This window comes from Podarcis melisellensis (genome assembly GCF_964234715.1).
Source record: "Podarcis melisellensis genome assembly, chromosome: 9".
Lineage (NCBI taxonomy): Eukaryota > Metazoa > Chordata > Lepidosauria > Squamata > Lacertidae > Podarcis > Podarcis melisellensis.
In genome coordinates, this window is record NC_138541.1 from 7,168,051 (window position 1) to 7,191,661 (window position 23,611).

Here is a 23,611-nt window from a genome sequence, read left to right on the forward strand (position 1 = left end):
TGCTGTTAATGTGTGGCTCTTCTGACCAGATGAGTGGAGTGCAGTCTGCTCCAGATGGGTCCCTCTGAAAGGGCAGATCCCTAGTTTGGGGGTTCTCCTGGATCCATTGCTGTCACTTGAAGCACGGATAGCGTCAATGGCATGGAGTGCCTTCTACCAACTTTAGGTGGTGTCTCAGTTACAGCCCTATCTGGACAGGGATAACCTGGCTGCAGTAACCTATATTCTGGTAATATTAGATTACTGCAATTTGTTTTATGTTAAGGCAGTTCAGATACTACCACTAGTGCAGAATGCAGCCACCTGAGTGTTGACAGTCGAGGAGACTCAACCATATAGCAAATATCTTGGTACTGCTGCACTGGCTGTACATTTCTGGGCCCAATTCGAAATGCTAATTTAAATAGTTAAACTCCTTTACAGCTCAGGACCCTAATACCTACTGAGCACTCCTCCCAATATGAACCTGTCCAGACCTTTTTCTGGGTGCCCTCTCTGAGGGAGGCTCATGATAAGGGAGGGAGCCATTTAAAGTTAATGTTTTCCCCAGTTAGGTCTGCCTGGCTCTACCATTGATATCCATTTGGTGCTAGGCTAAATCTCTTTTCTCAAGCATTTGATGGATTGTGACAAATTGGCTGATGGCCTTTAGGATGAAATATCCTTTCTATTGATTTTGTTTGTTTTGTTTTCAGCCGGGTTTCTTTATGGGCTATTGGAATGATGTCACTGAAATGTATTCTAGATTCAGATAGGTAGCCGTGCTGGTCTGATGCAGTCGAAATAAATTTAAAAATTGTCCAGTAGCTCCTTAGAGACCATTTTAAAAAATAAACTTATTTTGATTGAAATGTATTTTTTTATATGTTATGCCATCTTGGTTTTTAACATTTCTGCAAGTTTCTTAGAAACTTCTTTGTAGTCAGCAACTGAAAAGTCAAATGAATCATCACCTTCTAGTTATGTTATATGTGTGTGGCTTGCTACTGAAAATAAGTGTGCTGGCATAGTTTTGTATCAGGGATGCTTTATAGCCACAGTTGAAGTGAGTCATCCCTTAGGAACGCTTCTCACAACCCAGTCAGCATGTGACATTCAGTGCTTTAGATCAGCCAAAGACCTGCTCCAGCCATGCATGTATGCCTCTTGATGTCACTGCATTTCATTTCATTATTTAGAATCATAGAATTATTGAGTTGGAAGGGACAATGAGGGTCATCTATTCCAACCCCCTGCAGTGCAGGAATCTTTTGCCCAATGTGGGGCTTGAACTCACAACCCTGAGATTAAGAGCATCATGCTGTATTGACTGAGCAAATTTGACCATTTATACACTGCATAATTGCAATTATCTGTGTATGGTGTACAATAAACTTGATATAATGCAAATAAAGATCAGTTAAAGATATAAAATCATAATTCAGTTATAATGTTAGTTGGGATAATAAAAAGGCTTTAGTAGCTGCTGGAAGTTGATCTGGGAAGGGGCCTATCTGAGCTCAACTGGAAGGGAATTCCATAAAATTGAGTCCACAGTACTGAATGCATGGCCTCTGGTAGATACAAGCCATGCCTCTGCTGAGGACCACTGGCTGTGACTCCACAGAAGAACTAAGTGACTGAGCAAGGATATAAGGGATCAGGTGGTCCCTGAGGTATTCCAGGCCCAAGTTGTTAAGGGCCTCGTTAATTGATACAACAACCTAAACCTGATCCGATAGCATATGAGAAGTCAGTATAAGCTTTTGAGCGCTGGAATTATTTGCTCATGATAGTCTGTCCCCATCAGCAGTCTAGCTGCAGAATTTTGGTTATCTCTCAATGATCAGCAGTTGTTTGTGTGAATTGACTTCATTGAATGTTATTTCCTGAGAGACAGTGTAAGAAGATGTGAAAGTATGACATGTGGAGCTCTATTTGTGATCACTCATTCACACACACACACACACACACACACACACACACACACACATCATTACTGGATGCTGAAAGTGGATATGGATTGCATGAACCAGTCTTGACTTACAGTGAGTGTGTTGGCCCAGCAAAACCAATCACAGGTCTCTTAATTTGTGGACAAGGTTGTCCCATCGCATATTCTCTACCAAAAGACACATTCACCCCAAGAGCTCTCTCTGGTAATCCTTGTTGATGTGGCTGCCTGCTACCATATGGCTGCTAGAACACAGAGTGCCCATCCATCCTTGGGTCATTTGGGAGGGAGGGAGGAAGCAGATGGGGTAAGAGAAGTCAAAAGGAGGAGGAATGTGGTGGCACATGTAATTAATGGTCCTTCCTGGAGAAATAAAATCGCCATGTCTACCAAATGTTCCTGTGACTGGGTTTTACTTCCTCTTACTATTACATTCCTGCCTACCAGTTCTGAGATATTAAGGAGAATTTCTTTAAAAGAATAATGATGTTTTCTAGTAGGACAGAAATACTGGGAATCATTTGAGGGTCATCATCCCCGAATAGTAATGCATGCCTTAATAAAAGAGTGTGATATTGAAGTTCTGAATGAGCTGTGAATAACGGTGTCATCTTCCTTGCTGATGATCTGACCATGGGTGGGAGGGAGTGAAGAGAGAAAGAGAGAGATGGAAGAAATGTACATTAAGGCACTATAGCTGTTAGATCGATAGATAATCTGTCTGGCTGTCTCTTCCTGGATAAATTACTGGGTAAATGGCACCGGGATGTTTTGGACATACAATGGGTAATAATATGTTAGTAGGTGAGCTGCTGGAGTGGTTTTAGCTTTCACTTGTATATCAGTTGCACAGACTCCATAAGGGAGTATTTCATTGTTGGAAAACAATGGGCCTTGTTTTCTATCTTTTTTTTTTGCAGAACTATTTGAAAAGCAGGAATATGTCTGTGTTATGAATTGATGCATTGTAAAATGCCTTACATTTGCAGCCGGTGCTTCTTGTACAGGAAAAGGAGGCCTTGTTTCTTTAAAACCCCTTAATTCTAAGCCTCCCTTTATCTTGCTTTCCTTACTAGAAGCACGATGGCACTTTGGTACAGCAGTAAACTTGCCACCATTATTTTAGCTAGTAAATGGTGCTCTTGCAAAGGTTGCATTTCTGAATGCAATTGTTGCAGATTCCAATAAAATCAGGACTGGATTTATGTCTGACTGATGCCCTGTGTGTGTGTGTGTGTGTGTGTGTGTGTGTATGCCACACATACACAGAGAGAATGACTAGCATTTGTTCTCTAGTTTATGGAGCCAAATAATTTATGTCAGTTTCTTAGATCAGTGTATGCTTTTGACTGCAGCTCTGGGGAGTGTAATACATGTGTGTTTGTAATGGCCTCTAGGAATTTAACAGTTTTGATACGTAGGAATTTCCCAGATGTAAATGGGATTTGGTTGTCAGAAACAGTGTCCAGGTGGAAATTGTTAAAAGTCTGGGAAAATCCGGACATACGGAAGTGTATATTTTTGCTAATGACCTTAAAAATAGCTCAAAAGCTTTGCTCTCTCTTTTTTTTAGATTTTGCAAAAAAGGTCAATAACTTTGGGCAAAACTAAGAAACATCATCAACAACCTTGGCCAAAAAGGAAAAGGAAAATAAGCTTAACAACTTCCCCAAAAAAGCTCAGGATTGTCACTTTTTGAAATATGGCAACCCTATGATAATGAAATATTAAAGACACTAAGTATACTTTAATAAACACATATATTTCCAGCATACAACAGATGGCATACAAAAAAAGCTGCCAGCAGCTATGATCCATCACCTGTCCTTTTTTTTCTTTCTTATAAACTATTTAAACCATATGTATTCTAGTTCTCTGGATGTCTTCCTTTTCAGATACCTGGATCATAGGTTCAAGTAGAGGGGTTTCTTTCCCACACCAAATTGTCTCACACATTTAATTTCCCTACGTATTAAGAAAGAGTACAATTGAGTGTCAGGTTATACACTGGGGGCAATTTGATCTATTAATAGTTATACAATATGGCTGCCCTTCTGTGATTCTGTGTGTCTGTGTGTGTGTGTGTTGATTGTACTCATTACTAGATGAAAGAGAACATCATGTTAGTGTTAAAAGACCTTTAATGATATGATGAACATATCATTACAATAAACATTAAAAAGCAAAACAACCCCCCCCCCAAAACCCAGACCAGCTTATAATGTTGTTTCCTCACATTATATCAATACCCAGCTCTAATTTTTGTGTCTAGATGGGGAGCATACGCATAAATACTGAGTGCCTAGTTTCTTTCTTCCACCCTTGTGCGAAGATGGCTTTTCCAATCCCTCAAGCCAACCTGTCATAACACCCTTATGTTTGGGTGTGGGGGAAGATCCTGCTGAGAGTTTCTGGAAGGTGCAGTTGTTTTGCTCTGGTTATCTCCCACTTGGACTACTGTGCAATGTGCTCTGTGTGGGGCTACAACTAATCCAGAATGCGGCTGCCAGACCTGGTAACTGGGAGTATCCACCAGGGCCACGTAACACCAGTTCTAAAAGATCTGCATTGGTTCCCAGTACATTTCTGAGTGCAATTCAAAGTATGGGTGCTGACTTTTCAAGACCTACATAGCTTTGCCCCTGTATACCTGAAGGAGAGTCTCCACCTCCATTGTTCAGTCTGGACACTGAGACCCAGCTCCTAGGACCTTCTGGCAGTTCCCCCATTGAGAGAAGTGAGGTTACAGTGAACCTGGCAGAGGGTCTTCTTGGTAGTGGTGCCCACCCTGTGGAGCACCCTCCCGTCAGATGTCAAGGAAATAAACAACTATCTGACTTTTAGAAGATAGAAGAGAAGTTTTAATGGTTCAAGTTTTACTATGTTTGATATTTTAATTTGTTGTGAGCAGGGCTATTTTCATGAAAAAAGGAACTCTCCATCCTCTCCTCCTCCCTGCTGTGGGGCTCGCAATGGCACCCACCTGAAAGGTGCTGGAACTGTGTTCCGGTGTGTTCTTGCTGAAAAAAAGCTCTGGTTGTGAGCCATCCAGAATGGCTGGGGCAGCCCAAGCAGATGGGCAGAATAATAATGATGATGATGATGATGATGATGATGATGATGATGATGATGGTAATAGATTGGATTATACTAGCAGTATATGTGAGCACATGGTAATTCTGAAGAGAGGGGAGGTGTTGTAGCTCAGTTTTCTACTGCGAATGCAGAAGTTACTCAGTTCAGTCCCTGGCATCTCCAGAAGAGGACTGGGGAAAGGCCCGTGTCTGAAACCCTAAAAAGCCATTGATGCAGCAATAGTCTTCATATCTTCACATGCTCTTCTGTTGTGTGAAGTGTTGCACAATACCAGCTGCTATAGTGTATCCATTGTTTTATTTTCAAACACTTCTGCAAGTATATGTGTTGTTAATGAGGTCTGGGTGTTGGAGTTGTCTGCAACAGTTTGCTCAGATCTTCTGATGTCGCCTTGTGCTCATTGCACAAAGTCAGACTTTGTCTCTTTCAATTTCCAAGTGCTGCCAGCCACTCATGGCTGTTTCCTGCACTATTAGAAAATACAGGTAACTGATTCATTTTTTGTGGAGTTCATAGTAACCCCTGACTATTCTAGTTTTCGGAGAATAGAAGGCAGCACTAAGATTCAAACTGTGCTGTTCTTGGTTGTTGTTGTTTTTTAAAAATGTGATAAGAGATTAACTAATCTTTAAAGAGACAACCTTCTTCTAAAAAGCAAGATAGTACATACCCTGAAGTCATTTAAAGCTTTCCCTCCCTTAGACCTTTAAAACTATCCTCTTTGCTGTTTTTTTTTATTTGACTGTGAACTATAAAATACAGTTTCCACCCTCCCAACTTCCTTAAAAAAAAACAAAAAACCAAACTTGAATTGAGGATCTTTTTGTGTTGATACTTCTTCCAAGGGGGGAAAATGTTTTAAGTGGAAGTTGCCTTTATCCTGCACCTAATGTCTGCCAATGTGAGCCTTGTTACCGTCGTAAGGAACATTTTCCTTCTGTCCTCAAGCTGTTTTGCTGCTTATTATCATGTTTTAACATCCCTGCTGCCTGGCAGGATGGAGATTAGAAGCTCTTAATATTCGTTTTATAGTGAGGAGTATTGCCAGATTTTTTTTTCCTAGAGCAAAGGCTACAGTACAGGGATATAATGCATTAGCACAAAACTTCGGTGCGATCTACTGAGTCACCTTAATCTCCCCTCTTCATCCTTTTATGATTTGTTTTAAAGTAATCTGCTGCACTCAGCAGTTATCCCCTTAATATTGGAGTTGAAAAACTTAATATAGGAAATAACTCCCAATTGGCGATGAGACAGAAGCAAGCAGTATAAAGAGGGAGGGCACAATCCTACAGGCTAGGATGTTTTCCCAGGAAGCAAAATGGGGGCTATGCAAGGCACAGCAAGAAGACATCCAAGCAGACTTATCAGCAAGGGAGCTGGAGGTTGGATGGAGGGTGGGAAGGTCTGAGATCGGGTGATGTGCTATCTGCTGTAGGTGATATCAGAAAAATGGGGGATTTGATTAGGTCACCCATGTAGAGTGCAAGAGAGAGAGAGAGAGAGAAGAATGGAGGTGAAATGAAGGAGCTGAAAAGGGAAAGGGTGTACAAATGATCTGATGTGTAGGAGAAGAACCAGCTGACAGTGACATCATGAGCATCTACAGAATGAAGGATCTGGCAAGAAAGTATGGCCAGAGTTTGATCAAATATTGGGGAGGATGCATTGGAGACCTTTGGGTTTTGCAGTTGGAAGGTCACTCTTGATTTTATCAAGGGCTGTCCCAAAGGAGTGCAGGCAGCTAAGATAGGTGTTGGAATAAAGTACCCCAACAGATCACACCTCTATAGTCCCAAACTTGTTTTGCTGCTAAATACATGGCATCCAACTCATAGAGTTGGAAGAGACCACAAGGGCCATTGAGTCCAACCCCCTGCCAAGCAGGAAACACCATCATATATCTGGTACTAATGAGAACAACTCAAATAGCTGAACACTCCCATTTCTGGACTGTGTTTCCTACAATCTAGGACACCACATTCATTTTGATGCATTTGTGTGCTCCTGGGTAGACAGATTTCCACTTTGGTGGAGGGCAGAGATGGCTCCTAGCTGTGATGGCTATGTTCTCCCACCAACCATCAAAGTAGTCTGAATACGTGTAGCTGGGAAATGCAGTTGGGGAGAGTCCTTGTTCACTTGAATGCTGCTTGCAAACTTCCAATGGGCATCTTGCTGACCACTATGGGAGCAGGAGGCTATACTAGATGGATCTTTAGCCAGATCCAGGTGGGCTCCCACATGTGATCAAATATTTTTTGTGTATACTGGAGTGGCTGCAGCTGGAAGGGAGTGATGTTGTACATATTTTATGCAAGCTGAAGTTCCTAATGTCTTTTTTTCCATTGTGTTTTACCTAATTAATTTTTTAATTGTACTTTATCTTTTGAACAGACTGGAAGGAAGGAGAAAGGGGACCCACTTAACATAGCAATTGACAAGATGACCAAGAAAACAAGAGATCTACGAAGACAGGTACTTCTCGTTCACTGAGCTTTTTTTATTATTTAATTTAAAGAAAGCTTCCATGCTGGATAGCCAGCTGCTGAGCCAATAATAGACCTAGAGAGATGTGTCCTATTTTGGCAAGCATCTTCTCGCACGTCTCAGTGTGGACTCTTTGCTTCTGAAACTGCAGGCTTCCAAAGTAGGCGCTAAGGAGTCTGGCAGAAGCATGGATTTGCAAAGGTCTCTTGCATATTATCTGATTCCCGTCCCCCATTTATTTTTATTTTTAAAATATTACTATTGTCCCCTTCGGCTTATCAATTTTTGATGCGGATCACAAAGCCATGAAAGCAGCCAACAACAATAAAATAAAATTAGCAATGGTGATATGAACCTGAAAAAGTAAAAATGCTTTTTTATGTTGCGGTCATCCTTGGGTGAAATTACATTTCTCAGGGGCTAGCAGAGTCTTTTGCTTGGGTGCCAGAGAGGGAAAGAAGAGACCTCATTCCCTTCCTTATGGTGGCTTAGCTCTGCCAGCCAGGTAAGCAAAGATTAAGGAAAGTAGGCTTGCTTGCTTTTAGAATGGAAAGGTTTGGGTAGCCCCATTGAGAGGGGCAGGGCCTTGGGCTCAGAGAGGTAAAGTTAGCTCAAATTTCATTCTTTCTTTCCTTTTTTTTTAAAAAAATAAACATCTCTGTTCCAAAGCAGTCTCATGTGAACTAGAGAAGGGAGGATCACCCTTTTAACAGAGTAACAGCATCAGATTAGCTGGAATGTTAACAGATCTAAACTTTAGGGAACCTAGAGCTAGGCTGGATATATTCCGGGCCATCCTCCCCCTCCCCCTATTAATTTTATTTTTAAAATGTATATCCTGTAACACTGCCATTTCAAAAGACCGGGGGTAGCAGCTGAAGTTGAACACAAGTGATAGGAACCAGCAGAACAGCCCATTGCTTGAAAAACCCTCATGCATCATGGCCTCTTGCCTGCTCCTTTTAGTTCAGGAGGGGGAACCCTCAGGCCTAGGGGCCAAATACTGCCCCCAAGACTTTCTATTGGACCCTCAAGACTTTTCCCACAACATATTCTCTCCCCAGATTACCCCCCCCCCTGCTTCTCAGGCCATATCCATCATTGGCCCTGGTTCAAACCCTCCTTGAGTGGTTTTGCCTGGCTAGAATGTGGCCTCAAATTATAATAATGCCCTTTGCCTGCCCGGTTAAAGGATAAAAAGGTGTGTGTCAATTTGTGTAGAAACTTGTTTACTATACAAAGGCCAAATTTGCATTTGTTGCTGTGACCCCTTTCCCCTCTGACCCCACCCATCACTGTCATGTGGCCCTTGGAAGATTTCCCAGAATGGAATGTGGCCCTCACGGTGAAAAGGGGACTCATCTCTGCTTTAGCTAATACTACCCATTTTGCTCTTGTAGAGAGTTTCATAGCTGAGCCAACAGCAGGTATGAAATTATATTCCAACGACATAAATGCAGGGGAGCTAGTAGCAGTGTTGCTGCCAGGTGCTGTTTTTCAGTATTAAGGCACCCAGCTTGATTTGGCGGAGCTGCTTGCGGCCCAAATGTGTGATCTTGCTAGGAGATGTGATGGTGATTGGTTTGAGGTGCCGGATTAGCTCAAAAAGCTTCTGCATTCAAGATCCCTGGCAAAGTTTATCTGCAATTTGTCATGCAGCTATCTAATACTCTTTCCAGTTTGAGAGGAGTAAACACTGGGCTGTTCTCACTTAACATTCTTCCTTGGTTATGCTAAACATATACACCTCCATGCATCCCTTTCAAACATCACTCAACCAGAAAAGCAAGGAACAAAACCCGGCTGCGAACAAAGTGCTTAGGAGCGAGCAGTCATGTCAGAGGCAGCAGCACACAGCTCTGGCTGCCTCTCCTTCTGCTGCATGGAAAAGATGGGGAGTTTGAAGTCTGAACGGAAGTTGTGCCAACTGGCAGGACTCTTTGCTCTTCTCCTGCAGAGAAGCTTGTCAGACAGAACAAAACAAGCCTCTTTCATTGCAGGCTAGGGCAGACAGACACATTCACAGCAGCAGGGTGATTCCCTCCTGCCGGTTATTTTGGGTTCTTTAATGTTTTATATCTTCTGGGGGAGAGGGGGAGTAGAAACAAAAGGAAATCACTAAGTTGATAATTTCTTAATGCTACAAGTTGTCCTACAACAGCAGAGAGCACATGGTTCCTCAGAGACTCTGCTTCTGCAGTGGCATTGCATTGAGTGAGGAGGGTAGACTGAGGGAGACCGCAAGCCTGCCAAGGCCCAGCATCGTTTCGTATACATCTCACTGCCTTCTGATTGCCTGACTGTCACTACCCCAGCATCCCACGTGTTCCAACTTTCCCCTCCAGCCATTGCAACCTCACCCCGTTTTGGATGGTTTCTGAGCTGACTGGGCAACTGGTCCTCTTTTTCTCTAGCTTTTTAGGCTTTATTCCCATTCGTTGTTTTAGCTGGGCAAAGTACCTTCAGAGAGCCAGATCTGCAGCGCCAGAAAGGACAATGAGGTCAGTTGCCCTTCATCTTGAGAAGGCACTGCTACCATCCTTGTGTTCCACCTCCGCTTCTGTCACGTTGCAGCAATCACAAGTTGCTGCAGTCAAAGGCTGCTTAAGTAAGGGTGGATATGTTGTTTTCAGTCTGGGGGCCACATTCCCTTCTAAGCAACCTTCCGGGGACCACATGCTGGTGGTGGGTTAGGCCAGAGGGGAAAGGAAACAAAGCAATAAATATGAATTTTGCTTTTGTACAGTAGACTAGCTTCTACTCACATAATCCATCCAGGCTAGGAAAAGTCATTATAAGAATCCAAGGGACCGTTCCAGGCAATAAAATGTACTCAATGAAGGGTCTGGCCTCAGGATAGGGGTCTGGGGGTCCCAAAGGCCATATAGAGAGGCCTGGGGCCCACATACTGCCACCCCTGTATTGAAGCAAGCAGGGTCTCCTTTAAGCGTTACCTGAAGGAAGTCAAACCCCCATTTTAGGTTGGCTGTTGAAGGAACATTCAAATACCACTAGGAGCTCCCCATGATACTACTTTCCCACTCTGTTTATTGGAGACCTGACCCTGCTTTTTTAAAAACACATGCATAGGAATAAGGGGGGATAATGGGCAATGGAGCTCACATATCTATTAAGCACAGTTTGCTGTGACGATCCTATCATTGTCAATAAACAGTGGTTGGATTTTCCAACTAACAGTAATTCACATTCTATCCAGTGAGTGCTACCTCTGTGCTCAGTCCCTGGAGTTAGCTCAGTTGGTTAGAGCGTAGTGCTGATAATGCCAAGGTTGCAGGTTCAGTCCCCATACAGGCTACCTGCATAGTCCTGCATTGTAGGGGGTTAGATGACCATCAGGGTCTCTTCCAACTCTACAATTCTATGTTGCTGAGGTTTGGGGGGGGGGGCAGGATCATGCAATCAACCAGGATTGACCAAGAACGTCCAGCAATCAATCGGTAGTTCGCAATAGACCTGTTGGACATCCCTGGTTTAGGAAATAGAAAAGGACTCATTCACAGCATTAAATTCAGTGTATGTTGTACTATAGAATTCACCATCCAATTTCTTTGGGAATTTAGCTATATAAGAACCACAAATTCATTATGCTGTATGCTAGCAGTGGGGAACCTCTAGACCATGTGCCCAGGGAGAGTCCAGATTAGGGAGAGTCCAAACTGCACCCACCTGCCCACCTGTAACTTCAGGTGTAGGGCACATAAATATGTGGCTGGGATCAGCTGCAAGCAGACTCCAAAGGGTCCATGTCCACCAGCTGATCGGCATCGAAAGTGAACTCATTGGAAGAACCACTGTCAGTGCCAGTCACCTGAGTGGGGACCCCCTTTGCAGTCAAACAGGTGATTGGCACTGACAGTGGGCTTTCTTCTCAGTGGCTGTGAATGGAAGAGTGCTGAGATAAGTTCCCCTGAAGATGATGCAACACCTGATTTGCACTGATGGCACAGGAACACAGTGCAGGACAACTGAGAGGAAGCCCCCTGTGGTTGACAGATGGAGGGCCCAATCCACTTTCCTGTGGGGTTGGGGGATGTAAGGTTCCAGCCAGATCCAGTTCCCTATCCCCTTCTATAAGCAAATGATCATCTGAGACTCTACCTACATCAAGCATTTAGAGCTAACATTTTGATACAATGGGAGGCATTGGGTGGCACCCCAATCATTGTGCAGCTGCAAAATCATGCTTATTGGATTTATCTCTACATAACAAAGATTTGTTATTGGAGTCAACAAGGTCTCTGTCCTTGAAATCTGGTTTTATGGAAGCAGTAACAGCAAGCTATTTTTCCATCTGCCAATCTCCCCAGTGACCTTTAAGAAATTAATTATTTGTTATCCTGTTCCTCACAAAGAGATATTATTAAACAAGCAGCAAATTGCCATCAGAAAGATGGGATCTCTGTTCTGTTTAGCAGCTTCAGTGCCGAAGTCAAGGATCAGAAACACATACAGTAATGAGGACTTGGGGCTGTATTGTCAATATCTGTTTTTTTCATCAGACAGTGTAAACACATATGGCAGCAAATGCCTCTTCTTCCTGGGTAGCATTGCCTGAAAAGAATAGGGACAGTTGTTCATACTCTTACAGAAAATACCCTCTGATAATTCTATCACAAAGTACTGTACCCAAAGGTTAATTTTTTTCTAGAATATGAGAGCATGGTGACAAATGCAGCCCTCTAGGCTTCTCTCAGTGGCCCTAGGTACTCTCCTAAGCCATATCCCCTCTCCAGCAATACCTCTTCTCCTCTTATCATCCTTTGTCAAGTGATTTCGCCTGGCAGGAATGTGTCCTTGAGCACTGATACTGCCACTGGCTGGTCTGGGTGGAGGGCATGTGCATGTGTGCAAGCAATAAGTCAAAAGTACTTTACTGTTCAAAGACAATTTTACAATGGTTGCATTTGCTCCTGTCCACCCCTGACCTGTGGCTTTCAGAAGGGAATGTGGCCATTGACCTGAACAGGGTTTCCCCTCCCCTGATCTATCGCCTGCTTCAAACATGAGACTTAAAAATGCTCTACAGGGTAAGGTTGTAGCAGCTGTTGGTTCTTTCAGGTACTAACTAAAAGACTGCTACTCAGGCTATTTTCTGCACCAATGATGGAGTCGTTACAATGCTAGAAGGGTAGGAAGGACCTGCTACCTTCTTTCTCTCTGATGATGCATTCATGAAGGATCTGTGTGGTGATGGAGAAGGAGCAGCAGTGTAGAGAGAGGCTCTCCAGCTGACTTTGGTTCCTGCCAGATTCAACAATACTTCCATTTGGAGACACTTGTAGGACACCTATGCAATCTGGGCCCTTTGACGTACATTAATGCAAAACCTGATATCAAAGTATCTAGTGCAAAGGTGGGCTGTCTATTTAATTTTCCCTATTCCCACCTAAAAAATAATTTGAAATTGTAGAGTTGGAAGGGACACCAAGGGTCATCTAGTCCAATCCCTTGCTCTGCAGGAATGTTTTCACCTGGGATATGCACTGTTCTTCAGATAATGATACAGCTTGATAAGAGAACATTCCACTGGCAGAAACTGCTCTTTGCCATTGCAGAATGTCTCTACTTAAGAGAATACACCTTCCATGGAAAAAGGCAGTAGTGTGACTCTTTCCACATTCTGTGTACAATATGTCTGGCACTGGTGAGACAATGTTGTTATTTTCTCCCCCTTCCCACTGTGCTGGCATCCTGGTTGAGATCATTATTCAGTCTATTTCATTTCCTTGGTGTTTTTGTTAAGACCCTGACCCAATTTCAGCCTCATTAGAAGCATGCTTTGGGGTTGTGTACACATATACACACACACTAAAAAATATATACAAAACTGAATTTTAAATTTAGATTGGGCTGAGCTTATTCCTAGGGATGATTTGTTTTATGGATGGGGATGTTGAGTTATTGCGATATTGAGCTGCACTCATCTTGCACATGAACACATTAGCCATTGTGGCCATCTCTTCCTAAGGCTGCATGGCGTGCCAAGAGATGAGAGATCTGTTGTCCTCCAAGAAAATATGCTGCGTATGATTGGTCATGTAGCTTCATCTCAGTGTTCTGGCACTTTTGAGAGTGAAGCTGCATGGAATCAATAGCCAGCACAGCTTTGAGCCCCAAAGCACGGATGGAAATTGTACCAGTCTTTGCTCATCTCTGAAATCCCTCCATGCCAAGTCTTAAAAGTCCAAGAGGTAGGACTTGGTGAACATTTTCATGACTGCAGGAAGGGGCCCCTTTTAAAATACTTTCCCACAGTGTCCTGGAAATGATATTACAATGTTCATGTGAGGCAGGGAATGCACAGCAAAATATGGAATTAATTTAACATATTCTAAAAACAAACACATACCCTCTCAGTTAATAGTTTCAAGGTTGCCAGGAGCAGCACCTTCCAGCCATCAAATGTCTGGGAAAGTTTCAAAGCCCTCCTGAAGATTTATAATGAGGGAGATGGATGAAATTCACCAGGAAAAGATTTCCACACATGAGTAGCTGCCACCGAGAAGGCCCTGTTGCAGTTCTGTGATCTGGGCAGGGGCAATTTTTTTTTCAAACATGCCTCTTCCTTCTTTATTGAAGCAGCAGCAATGGGAGGAGCATATTCCACAAATCATTGCATCATAGATGTGTAGGTTAGCAGAGTCCCAATGTCTTCCCCTGAGTTTGTGGAAGTCCCACAGTTTCCCAGCACTGGTTGTGTTATATTTTGTAGCTGGGGAAATGTGACTACCCCTTCCTCTTCAGTTAGCTTATTTTAATGGACAGGCGGAATATAGTTTTGCAGTTGACATTAGTGCTATTTATTGGACATTATCTGTGACATGATGTAATGAGTGGTGATGAATTCATACAACGCTAAGTTTAGGGGCTGTCTATATTTAAGGTTTAAACTTTACCTGGTTATTGCAGGAACTTTGATTTGTATATGTTGCTTTGGGGTTGTTGTTGTTGTTGTTTAATTGTTGTTGCCACTGCGCTCCCCTCCTGTGCAAAGCCAGCACTAGAGTGGGTGTTCAGCCCCCATTATTTTAAAATTAATATTGCAAACAACCATTTGGTTATTGCTGCACAACAAGTCTGCCTACATAGATTACATTGAGGGGTAGGGGGTACGGAGGTGGATATTTTACTACCAGATCCAGATGGAGCTTGAGACCATTATGCACATAAAACAAACTATAAAACATGGCTGATTCTTGCTGTGTGGAGGGGCTCCAGATTTCAGCACCATGGAGAATGGTGGTTTGGTTGGTTCCTTGCTTTCCCTTCAAATTACTCATTCTGCTACCCCCCTTGCCCAACCGAATGTCTTTCCTGAGATGTTTATCACTGTGACATGGTGTGTGTGTGTTTTATGGCACTCTAAATCACTTTAGAGCAAATGGAGAGTGTGTTAATGTTGCTGATTTATTTTGCCAGGTCTGCCGTAATTTCCTTGCTACCTAATTATAGGGTTCAGATTCATTTACTCTACACATAATGTTTACTGAAGCCATATGTTCCCATGTTATGGAAGACTATATGCCACTTCCTTGAGCATTAACCATGGATGGCTTTCACAAAGGGTTGTTAGTTTGTTTGTTTGTCCACCACAGGCCATGTCTCTTGTTCCTATGTACACCTTGAGACAGCACTCTGGGTCTCCCCATCAAAGCACGCTTGCAAATGCCTCTGCTCACAAGTTCTGCTCATGAGCTCCCAGAGGCTGGAATCAGCTAATAGAACTGCTGCTGGCTGCTAACTCCTCCTGCAACCCACTTCTTTACTCAGCCATATATTTGTATGGAAGTAGTGCTGCTGTTGTGGCCCACCTTACATCAGGCCATGGCCCAGAAGCAAGTACCAACACACCAGTTGAAGCTCATTGGCTTAAACCACTCAGAGCACTGTGGGTTCCATTGCTAGAAGCAGCCAGAATCACTTTTGTGGAGGATGAGCTTGGCCAAGATGGAATCAGTGGGGGACCCTCGTCTGAGTTGTTCTACCTCCTTGCTACTGCTAATCCTGCCCAGTCACTAACTCTCATCCTCTGGGCTTCTTCTGCCAGAAGGAGAAAGCAAGGCAAACAGAAGCCCCTGCTTCCTCTTCTTACCCTCTGCCATCAGCAGCAACAAGGAGGAGGAGGAGGAGGAGCAAGGCTATGGGTCGCTGGGAGCCAGCAGTTTATCCTGACTAGGAAGCAGGCGTGTCACATGCCCGACAATGCCATGCTGATGGCAGCAGGATGAAAGATCCATTGTTTGAAGTGAAAACTGACCCCCCACAATAAAATAAACGGGTAAATTTAGCGCTCCCTGAAACAGACACTTTCCCCTTCAAAAGCTGAAATTTCAGCTTAGCAAAGCCCAAGTCATTTGTTTGGAGATTCCAAGGGTCTCTTGCATGTGTGCCACTGCATGATTCTAGATTCAGGTAGGTAGCCGTGTTGGTCTGACACAGTCAAAATAAATAAATAAATTTTTAAAATTGTCCAGTAGCACTTTAGAGACCAACTAAGTTTCGCCTGGATATAAGCTTCCGTGTGCATGCACACTTCTTCAGATACTACATGGGCATTCTACAGTAAATGGGTAGTGTCCACATGGGGATCTAGGGCCAAAATCATGCCTGCTAGCCCTGTCCATTCCTAAGGTCCATCCGTACAGGAGCCTTTGTGAGTATCCCTAGCATGCGAGCTATATCCATGAACATCCACAGAAAAGTTTGGTAAAGGTTCACCCCTCCCACCAGATGATTATATTTTTCTTCTGGTTCTCAGAATTTTATTTCCTTTTAATGAAACTTCCTGACATTGATAAAATGTACAAACACTATTTTTTCTCAATTTTGGGGCAGTGGGTGTGCAGAAATTAATTTGTCCCCTCTTTCAGTGTATTCTCCACCCAACAGAAATATTCCAGTGGGTGTACCTCCTTGCCATTGTCACCACCGCTCATTCTTCTGGGTCTAATCTGCCTACAAGGGGAAAAGTGAGATGAGAAGGTTCTGTGGCTCCCTCATCTTTAGAACATTTGTTGTGGCTGCCAGTGTCTGTGTCCTGCAAAAACTGAGGGCACCAAGCCTATGCCTGTTGGGCTGCACATCCATAGGCAGGGATTTAGAATGTGTAAAGGTTGGGTGGTGTCGGGGAGTAGGGCCAACAAATATGATGAGGATGATTTCATTATTTATATGTCATCTGACTTGGTTCCCCTCGCCACCCAACAAAATATTTTAAACACGGTAGAACATCAGCCATTCAAAACTTCTTTGAACAGGGCTGCCTTCAGATGTCTTATAAAAGTCAGATAGTTGTTTATTTCCTTGACATCTGATGGGAAGGCTTTCCACATGGGGGGCACCACTATTGAGAAGGCCCTCTGCCTGGATCCCTGTAACCTCACATCTCGCAAGGAGTGAACCACTAGAAGACCCTCGGAGGAGGACCTCAGTCCACCTCAACACACACAATTGTCCAATCTGTCAGTATAGGGAAGGTTCAAGTGCTCTGCCACTGAAGCTATTTCCTCTCCCCAAATACATCAGTCAGTTCTCATAATGAGAAACACTCCTTCCCATGGAATAAAAAAGTGAGACTGTGAAAGTGGAAATTTCCCGCTTGTCTCCTAGGGGCTGGCAAGTGTTTTTTGGAACCTTTTGATGTACGGTGCTCCCTTAACCTTCCCAGCGCTTACCACAGTCAATACCTTGATTAACGCTAATGCTTAGCTTGGCTAACTGCAGGCGCCGGCCGCCATTTGGAGCAATTAGTAAATATTTAATAAATTCCCTTAGTTTCAATATCTTTTTATGGGGCTGCATCAGCCATAAAGCACACCCAGAGCTGTTTGGTGCTGGATCCCTGGCCGTGTTGCATCATTTTGTGGTGACAGTTATAGCAGTACTCAGCTTGTGGACTCTGCTGAACAGTGGTGGCCGGGGCAGGGGGTGGTTTCAAGAATGAAATCTGTGTGTGCCACGTAAACATGGAAAGTTCTGCAACCCCAGTTCTTTGTGCCAATATGCCCAGCTACTCTCCTTAAAATAATTTGTTATAGATTAGTCATTTTTGAAGAAGAGTACATGTTTGGAAACCAGCTGCCTGTGTAGCAAGAGGAACAAGCACAAAAATGAAGTTCCGACCAAGAAGCCCTGCTTGTGTAGAAACCCTAAATCATTTCAGGTAGGATTCAGGCAGCTAGATTATCTGCCCACCCCTCCATTGCGAGTTAATTTGTCGGTCACAAAACCATGAAATTCCAAATTCCGAAACAATTGGAATTAGGTTATCTGAAGGAGTCTATCAGTAATGGACATTGCAACCAATGTTCCCGGCATTTAACCAGTGCTGGATTTACGTATAAGCTAAACAAGCTATAGCTTAGGGTCCCAAGTGGGGCCTGCCAAAAAATGTAAAGGGGGAAAATATGGGATGTACATTTCCAAAATATAATATAAAAAACAAATAAAATAAAACCTACATACAGCAACAGTGTTTTGTGTTGTGTAGGCTCCTATGATGTAAGTAATGGGCCCCGCCTGCTAGCCTGCTCTCTAAAATATCACTGGTTTGCTCATTTCTATATCAATTACTTTGATAAAATACATATTTTTTGTGCAAATGGCTTTAGATACCTATTAGGTCCCTAAATTACCATATAGCATATATTCAACACAAGAAAAAACAGTGACAATTTGTTGTTGACAAAGGAGAGCTGGACATATAAAGGGTCCCATTACCTTCAGTAGCTTAGGGTGTCATCAAACCTAAATCCGGCCCTGCATTTAACCTTAAAGGTAAAGGTAAAGGGACCCCTGACTGTTAAGTCCAGTCGCGAACAACTCTGGGGTTGCGGCGCTCATCTAGTTTTACTGGCCAAGGAGCTGGCATTTGTCCGCAGAGAGTTTCCAGGTCATGTAGCCAGCATGACTAAGCCGCTTCTGGCGAAACCAGAGCAGTGCACGGAAACGCCGTTTACCTTCCCACTGGAGTGGTACCTATTTATCTACTTGCACTTTGACGTGCTTTCAAACTCCTAGGTTGGCAGGAGCGAGGGACCGAGCAACGGGAACTCACCCCATCACAGGGATTCGAACCACCTACCTTCTGATCAGCAAGCCCTAGGCTCAGTGGTTTAGACCACCGTGCCACCTGCGTCCCTTGCATTTAACCTTAGGAACATAGAAAGCCGCCCTGACACTGACTATTGGTCCATGTAGCTTGGTATTGCCTACGCTGACTGGCAGTGACTCTCAAGGGTTTCAGGCAGGAGACTTCACCAGCCCTAGCTGGAGATGCTAGGGATTGAAACTGGGACCTTAGCATGCAAAGAGGCTGCCCTACCACTGAGCCTTAGCCCTTCCCGATGGATAATTGTGGGAGCCCACCATTTCCTTGATGGTTAACTTCTAGCAGCCCAATAAGTCCTTTGGCTCAAAGTCCCACTTCTTGCATACCCTCCAACATTTCTCCGATAAAAATAGGGACGTCCCATTGCATCATGATAATTTTACTATTTATACCCCACACATCTGACTGGGTTGCCCCAGCCACTCTGTGCTGCTTCCAACATATATAAAAGCATAATAAAACTTTAAACATTAAAAAAACACTTCCCTATACCAGATTGCCTTCAGACGCCTTGGGGATCAGATAACTCCATACCCTCCAACATTTATCCAATGAATATGGGAGCATCCTAAGTAAAAGTGGGACACTCTGGGCTTAGACAGAAACCAGGATGGCTTCTCTAAATCAGGGACATCCCTGGAAAATAGGGACACTTGGAGGGTCTTGGTCAATGTTGGGGGTGGAGCCAGTGATCTATATGTCCTTTTTGTGCTGTGTTTCAATTAAAATCCACCTTTGCATTGATTAAATCGCAGCACAAAAGAAATCCTGGTGTAATAGTGTGATCACACCAACACTGGTGCTTTTTTATGAGTTTCAACCAATTTTAGGGAAGGTCTGTAACACAGTGGCAGAGCATTTGCATTCAGAAGGTCCCAGGTTCAAGTCCTGGCATCTCCAGGTAGGGCTAGGAATGCCCTCCCTGCAGTCACAACCAGTCAGTGAAAACATTATTGAGCTAGATTGTATATGCTGGCATAGTATATGATTGCTGGAAAATGCAGGAGGGGAAAGAGCTATTGTGCCTGGGTCCTGCTGGTGGGTTTCCCACAGATATCTAGTTGGCCACTTTGGGAACAGGATGTTCAATGTGATGAGTCAGTGGCATCTTGGACTCATTATAAGACAATGTATAAATCTATAAAATAAGATTTTACTGTAAGTCAAGAGGAAATTATTCCTATTAATCAAATTTCTTTAGCTATCCTTGAAATGCTTGCAAATGTCCCACTGAATCTGGGATCTTCCAAATTTGCCTATCAGTATTACCCACCTCATTCTGTCAGTAAGGACTGGACTTGACTTACGGCATGTCCGTTTTGTGCCTCTTCATGATCCACAGCTTTCTTTTTTAGTTCCTCTGCAAAAAAAAATTAAATAAATATTTGTGTTATTTTATGAGCACAATTCCCAGATCTCCCCCGCACCTTCCAGCAATACAGCCTTTGACTTGAAGGTACGGTTTCTGTCTCCAGATGTGATTAAGTTGCAGTGGAAAGGCTTGCTTCTGTTTGTGCCAATCAATATTTGATTGCGCCCACACAATAGCCAACACAAGTCATAGGGTTGTCAGTGGGTTCTCGAGACACCGCACACTAAACGGGTAAACATTGAAAGCAAAGCTGTTTGCAGAAGTTGCAAAGAAAGGTTTGGCAGACTTTTGTTAGTGGTGATCTCTGCAGCCCTGGGCACTTGATGGAATATGACAATCAGTGAGAGCCATAAGCCTTCTATTATGTTATTAACTCTCCATAACAGAAATTGACAATTTAATTCCCTTCATGACAGTAAGCAGCAAACAGGTAATCTGCATGTCATAATAATAATAATAATAATAATAATAATAATAATAATAATAATAATTAATTTATACATACATACATACATACATACCCCACCCATCTGGCTGCATTTCCCCAGCCACTCTGGGTGGCTCCCAACAAAATTTAAAAAATAGAATCAAACATTAAAAACTTCCCTAAACAGGGCTGCCTTCAGATGTCTTCTAAAAATCAGATAGTTTGTTTATTTCCTTGACATCTGATGCGAGGGAGTTCCACAGGGCGGGCACCACCACCAAGAAGGCCCTGTGCCTGGTTCCCTGAAACCTCACTTCTCACAGGGAGGGAACCAGCAGAAGGCCCTCGGAGGAGGACCTCAGTGTCCGGGCTGAACGATGGGGGTGGAGATGATCCTTCAGCTATACAAGACTGAGGCCGTTTAGAGCTTTCAAGGTCAGCACCAACATTATGAATTGTGCTTAGAAATGTACTGTTTGTGTGCATCTGTGCAGGGTAAAATCATTATAGAACAATATAAAGTGGCATTCTGAAGGTCAGTTTAACTTCGAATGCAGTTAGAAGTGGGGCTGGTAAGGGCAGCAGCTCAGTGGCGGAGCACCTGATTTTCATGTTGAAGACGCCAGGTTCAGTCTCTGGCATCTCCAGGTAGGGATGAGAGTTACCACACGTGCAGCTTTCTATGTTCTTGCAACTGGAAATCCTACTATATATATATATAATTCCCAGTGCACCTCATCTTGTGTATTGCGGCCAATGTGCAAAATCACTTTATAACAGGTTCGGTTGCACTGGGTGTGGAGCCTTAGGGGTGTTGCAGAGGGTGCCACAACTATGATTTAGAATGGAACATGAGAGGCAGTGGGTGCCAAACTTTGGTGTCACACAGGGCTCAGCTGAAATTTGAGGTCCTAAGGTCCGCCATGGAGCGAACTAGATTGACCAATGGTCTGATTCAGTATAAGACAGCTTCCTGTATTTCTGATGACAAAGTAGCCCAGAATGGGGCAGAGGGAGAAAGAGAAGATTTCCCTGCCAGCTCCCCACTGCCCAAACAGGACACAGAAACCTGCCCTCGTGATATGCCATTAATTGCTTTAGGTTAAAAATATGGATATGTTATGTTGTTGTATAATGTGATATGGCGTTTGGGAAAATCCTGAGCACCTTCCTGGTCACTTGGACACCTGAAGAAAAAAAAATAAAGTTGATTGCTCAAGTGTATGTGATGCAGAGTGTTTCTGCCCATCCACCACCACCATGACTGCTGCAGGCAAACTCCAGCAAATGTTTTCCGCGGGGGAAGCTGAATAATGAATTGGAGTACACCTGACTTGAATCAGTATTGCATGTCATTTGTACTTAATAGTAGATGTGGTAATAATATTTAGCATTTATATAAGGGATTTCAAGGGTTTTCTGTCATACATCAGCTGAGTAATCCTTTCAAAGCTCTTGCAAGGCAGGTCAATATTGATTATCCTCATATTACAAATGGTGGGGGGGAGGTGGGGCTCAGGCTGTGCAAATAGCTGCTTGCTTACACCCCCCTCAAAAGTCCACGGCTGCCGCACAATTTGATTATGTATTTTTCCATGAGATTTCTTGCCTATACCATGAGGTCCCAGGGCAAGTTACAACAATACCATCAGGGGCTGATAGAATCAAGGGAAGGGGTTTGTAAAATTGTTAAAACAAGTAAGGACTTCCCAGGTCATACTCTTAGGCACTTCGAACACAGCATGGTGTTTTGTATACTGTCCACTTCTTTATGGAGCTGGTGATAGCATCTGCTGGTCATGGTTCCAGCAGGAGATATGAGTGTGAGTGGACCATTACCACCAGTAATGGTGTAATGCTTTGTGCTTCCTGGAAGATGACACTGGGGACACAATAGCAGAGGTGGTAAGGAGAGCTAGTGGTCTAGAGATGGGCATTGTTCCTGTGTGGAGTTCTCTGTGGAACTCTGTATTTCCCCTCAAAACAATTGTGCTCCTCCAAATACATTCCCCACGCTCACTTGTTGGAGTGGACCTGTGGATGCTGATGCCAAAATGAATTAGTAAGCCTCCAAGGTGTCACAAGTCTCCTTGGCTTTTCTTTCTTTCTTTCTTTCTTTCTTTCTTTCTTTCTTTCTTTCTTTCTTTCTTTCTTTCTTTCTTTCTTTCTCTGCCAGTGACTAGCTTTGCTGGCCTTAAGGAAGAATTGCAAGAGGAACCTGGTCTTTGTTGCAAAGCATGGGTGGGTGGGTGAATAAGATTAGCTTTCGAACAGTTATTTACATTGATGAATGGCCCTAATTGGATAGAATAGACTGGTTCTGCTGAGCTAATACCTTTGAATATCTTGTCTGGGGCAATTAATATTCCCTTGTCACGCATCCGTTCAAGCTATTAGAAGAACGCCTTATGTTCACACTCCTGTCACATTTAACAAATGATTTTGTCAAGACATTCCTTATAGGCTATTGTTGATAGATTGCTAAATTTTTGGTATCCCATTACATATGTAAAAGCTGTTAACTGTACCTTTCAACATGCATACAAGGGCACTTCAAAAGCTCAATTCACAAAGACATGACACTTGTTTGCATGAGAGTGCAAATCAAATTTTCTTCTGATAGAAATTGGGTTAATCTAGTGTAGAGAAGTGAAAAGAAGATGTGCTGATATATACTTTTTGGTAAAGAAATTGTACAAAGTAGCCCCCCCCCTCTCTCTTTAGAACAAAACCTATGGGTGATATGCAACTATGTTTTACTTAGAGTAGACCCATTAAAATTAATGGACTTCATTTAGTCATGTTCCAGAATTCCCATGGGTCTACTCTAAGTAGACAAAGGTCAAGGACCCCTGGATGGTTAAGTCCACTCAAAGGTGACTATGAGGTTGCAGTGCTCATCTCACTTTCAGGCCGAGGGAGCTGGTGTTTGTCCACAGACAGCTTTCCAGATCATGTGGCCAACATGACTAAACCGTTACTGGTGCAACGGGACACTGTGACATGGAAACACTGTTTACCTTCCTGCCACAGCAGTACCTATTTATCTACTCATGCTGATATGCTTTCAAACTGCTAGGTTGGCAGGAGCTGGGACAGAACAACAGGAGCTCATCCCATCACACAGATTTGAACTGCCGACCTTCTGATCAGCAAGCCCAA

At 43.3% G+C, this 23,611-nt stretch overlaps 1 protein-coding gene across 3 annotated transcripts in view; it reads left to right on the forward strand.

The window, feature by feature from the left end:
* The window catches only part of CTNNA2 (catenin alpha 2), a 399,473-nt gene that overhangs the window by 244,216 nt on the left and 131,646 nt on the right, over positions 1-23,611 (forward strand). For all 3 annotated transcript variants that reach the window (XM_081924921.1, XM_081924922.1, XM_081924923.1), the window contains one exon: positions 7,427-7,507. In XM_081924921.1, the coding sequence (XP_081781047.1) occupies positions 7,427-7,507 (81 nt within the window). The remainder of the gene's footprint in view (positions 1-7,426; positions 7,508-23,611) is intronic.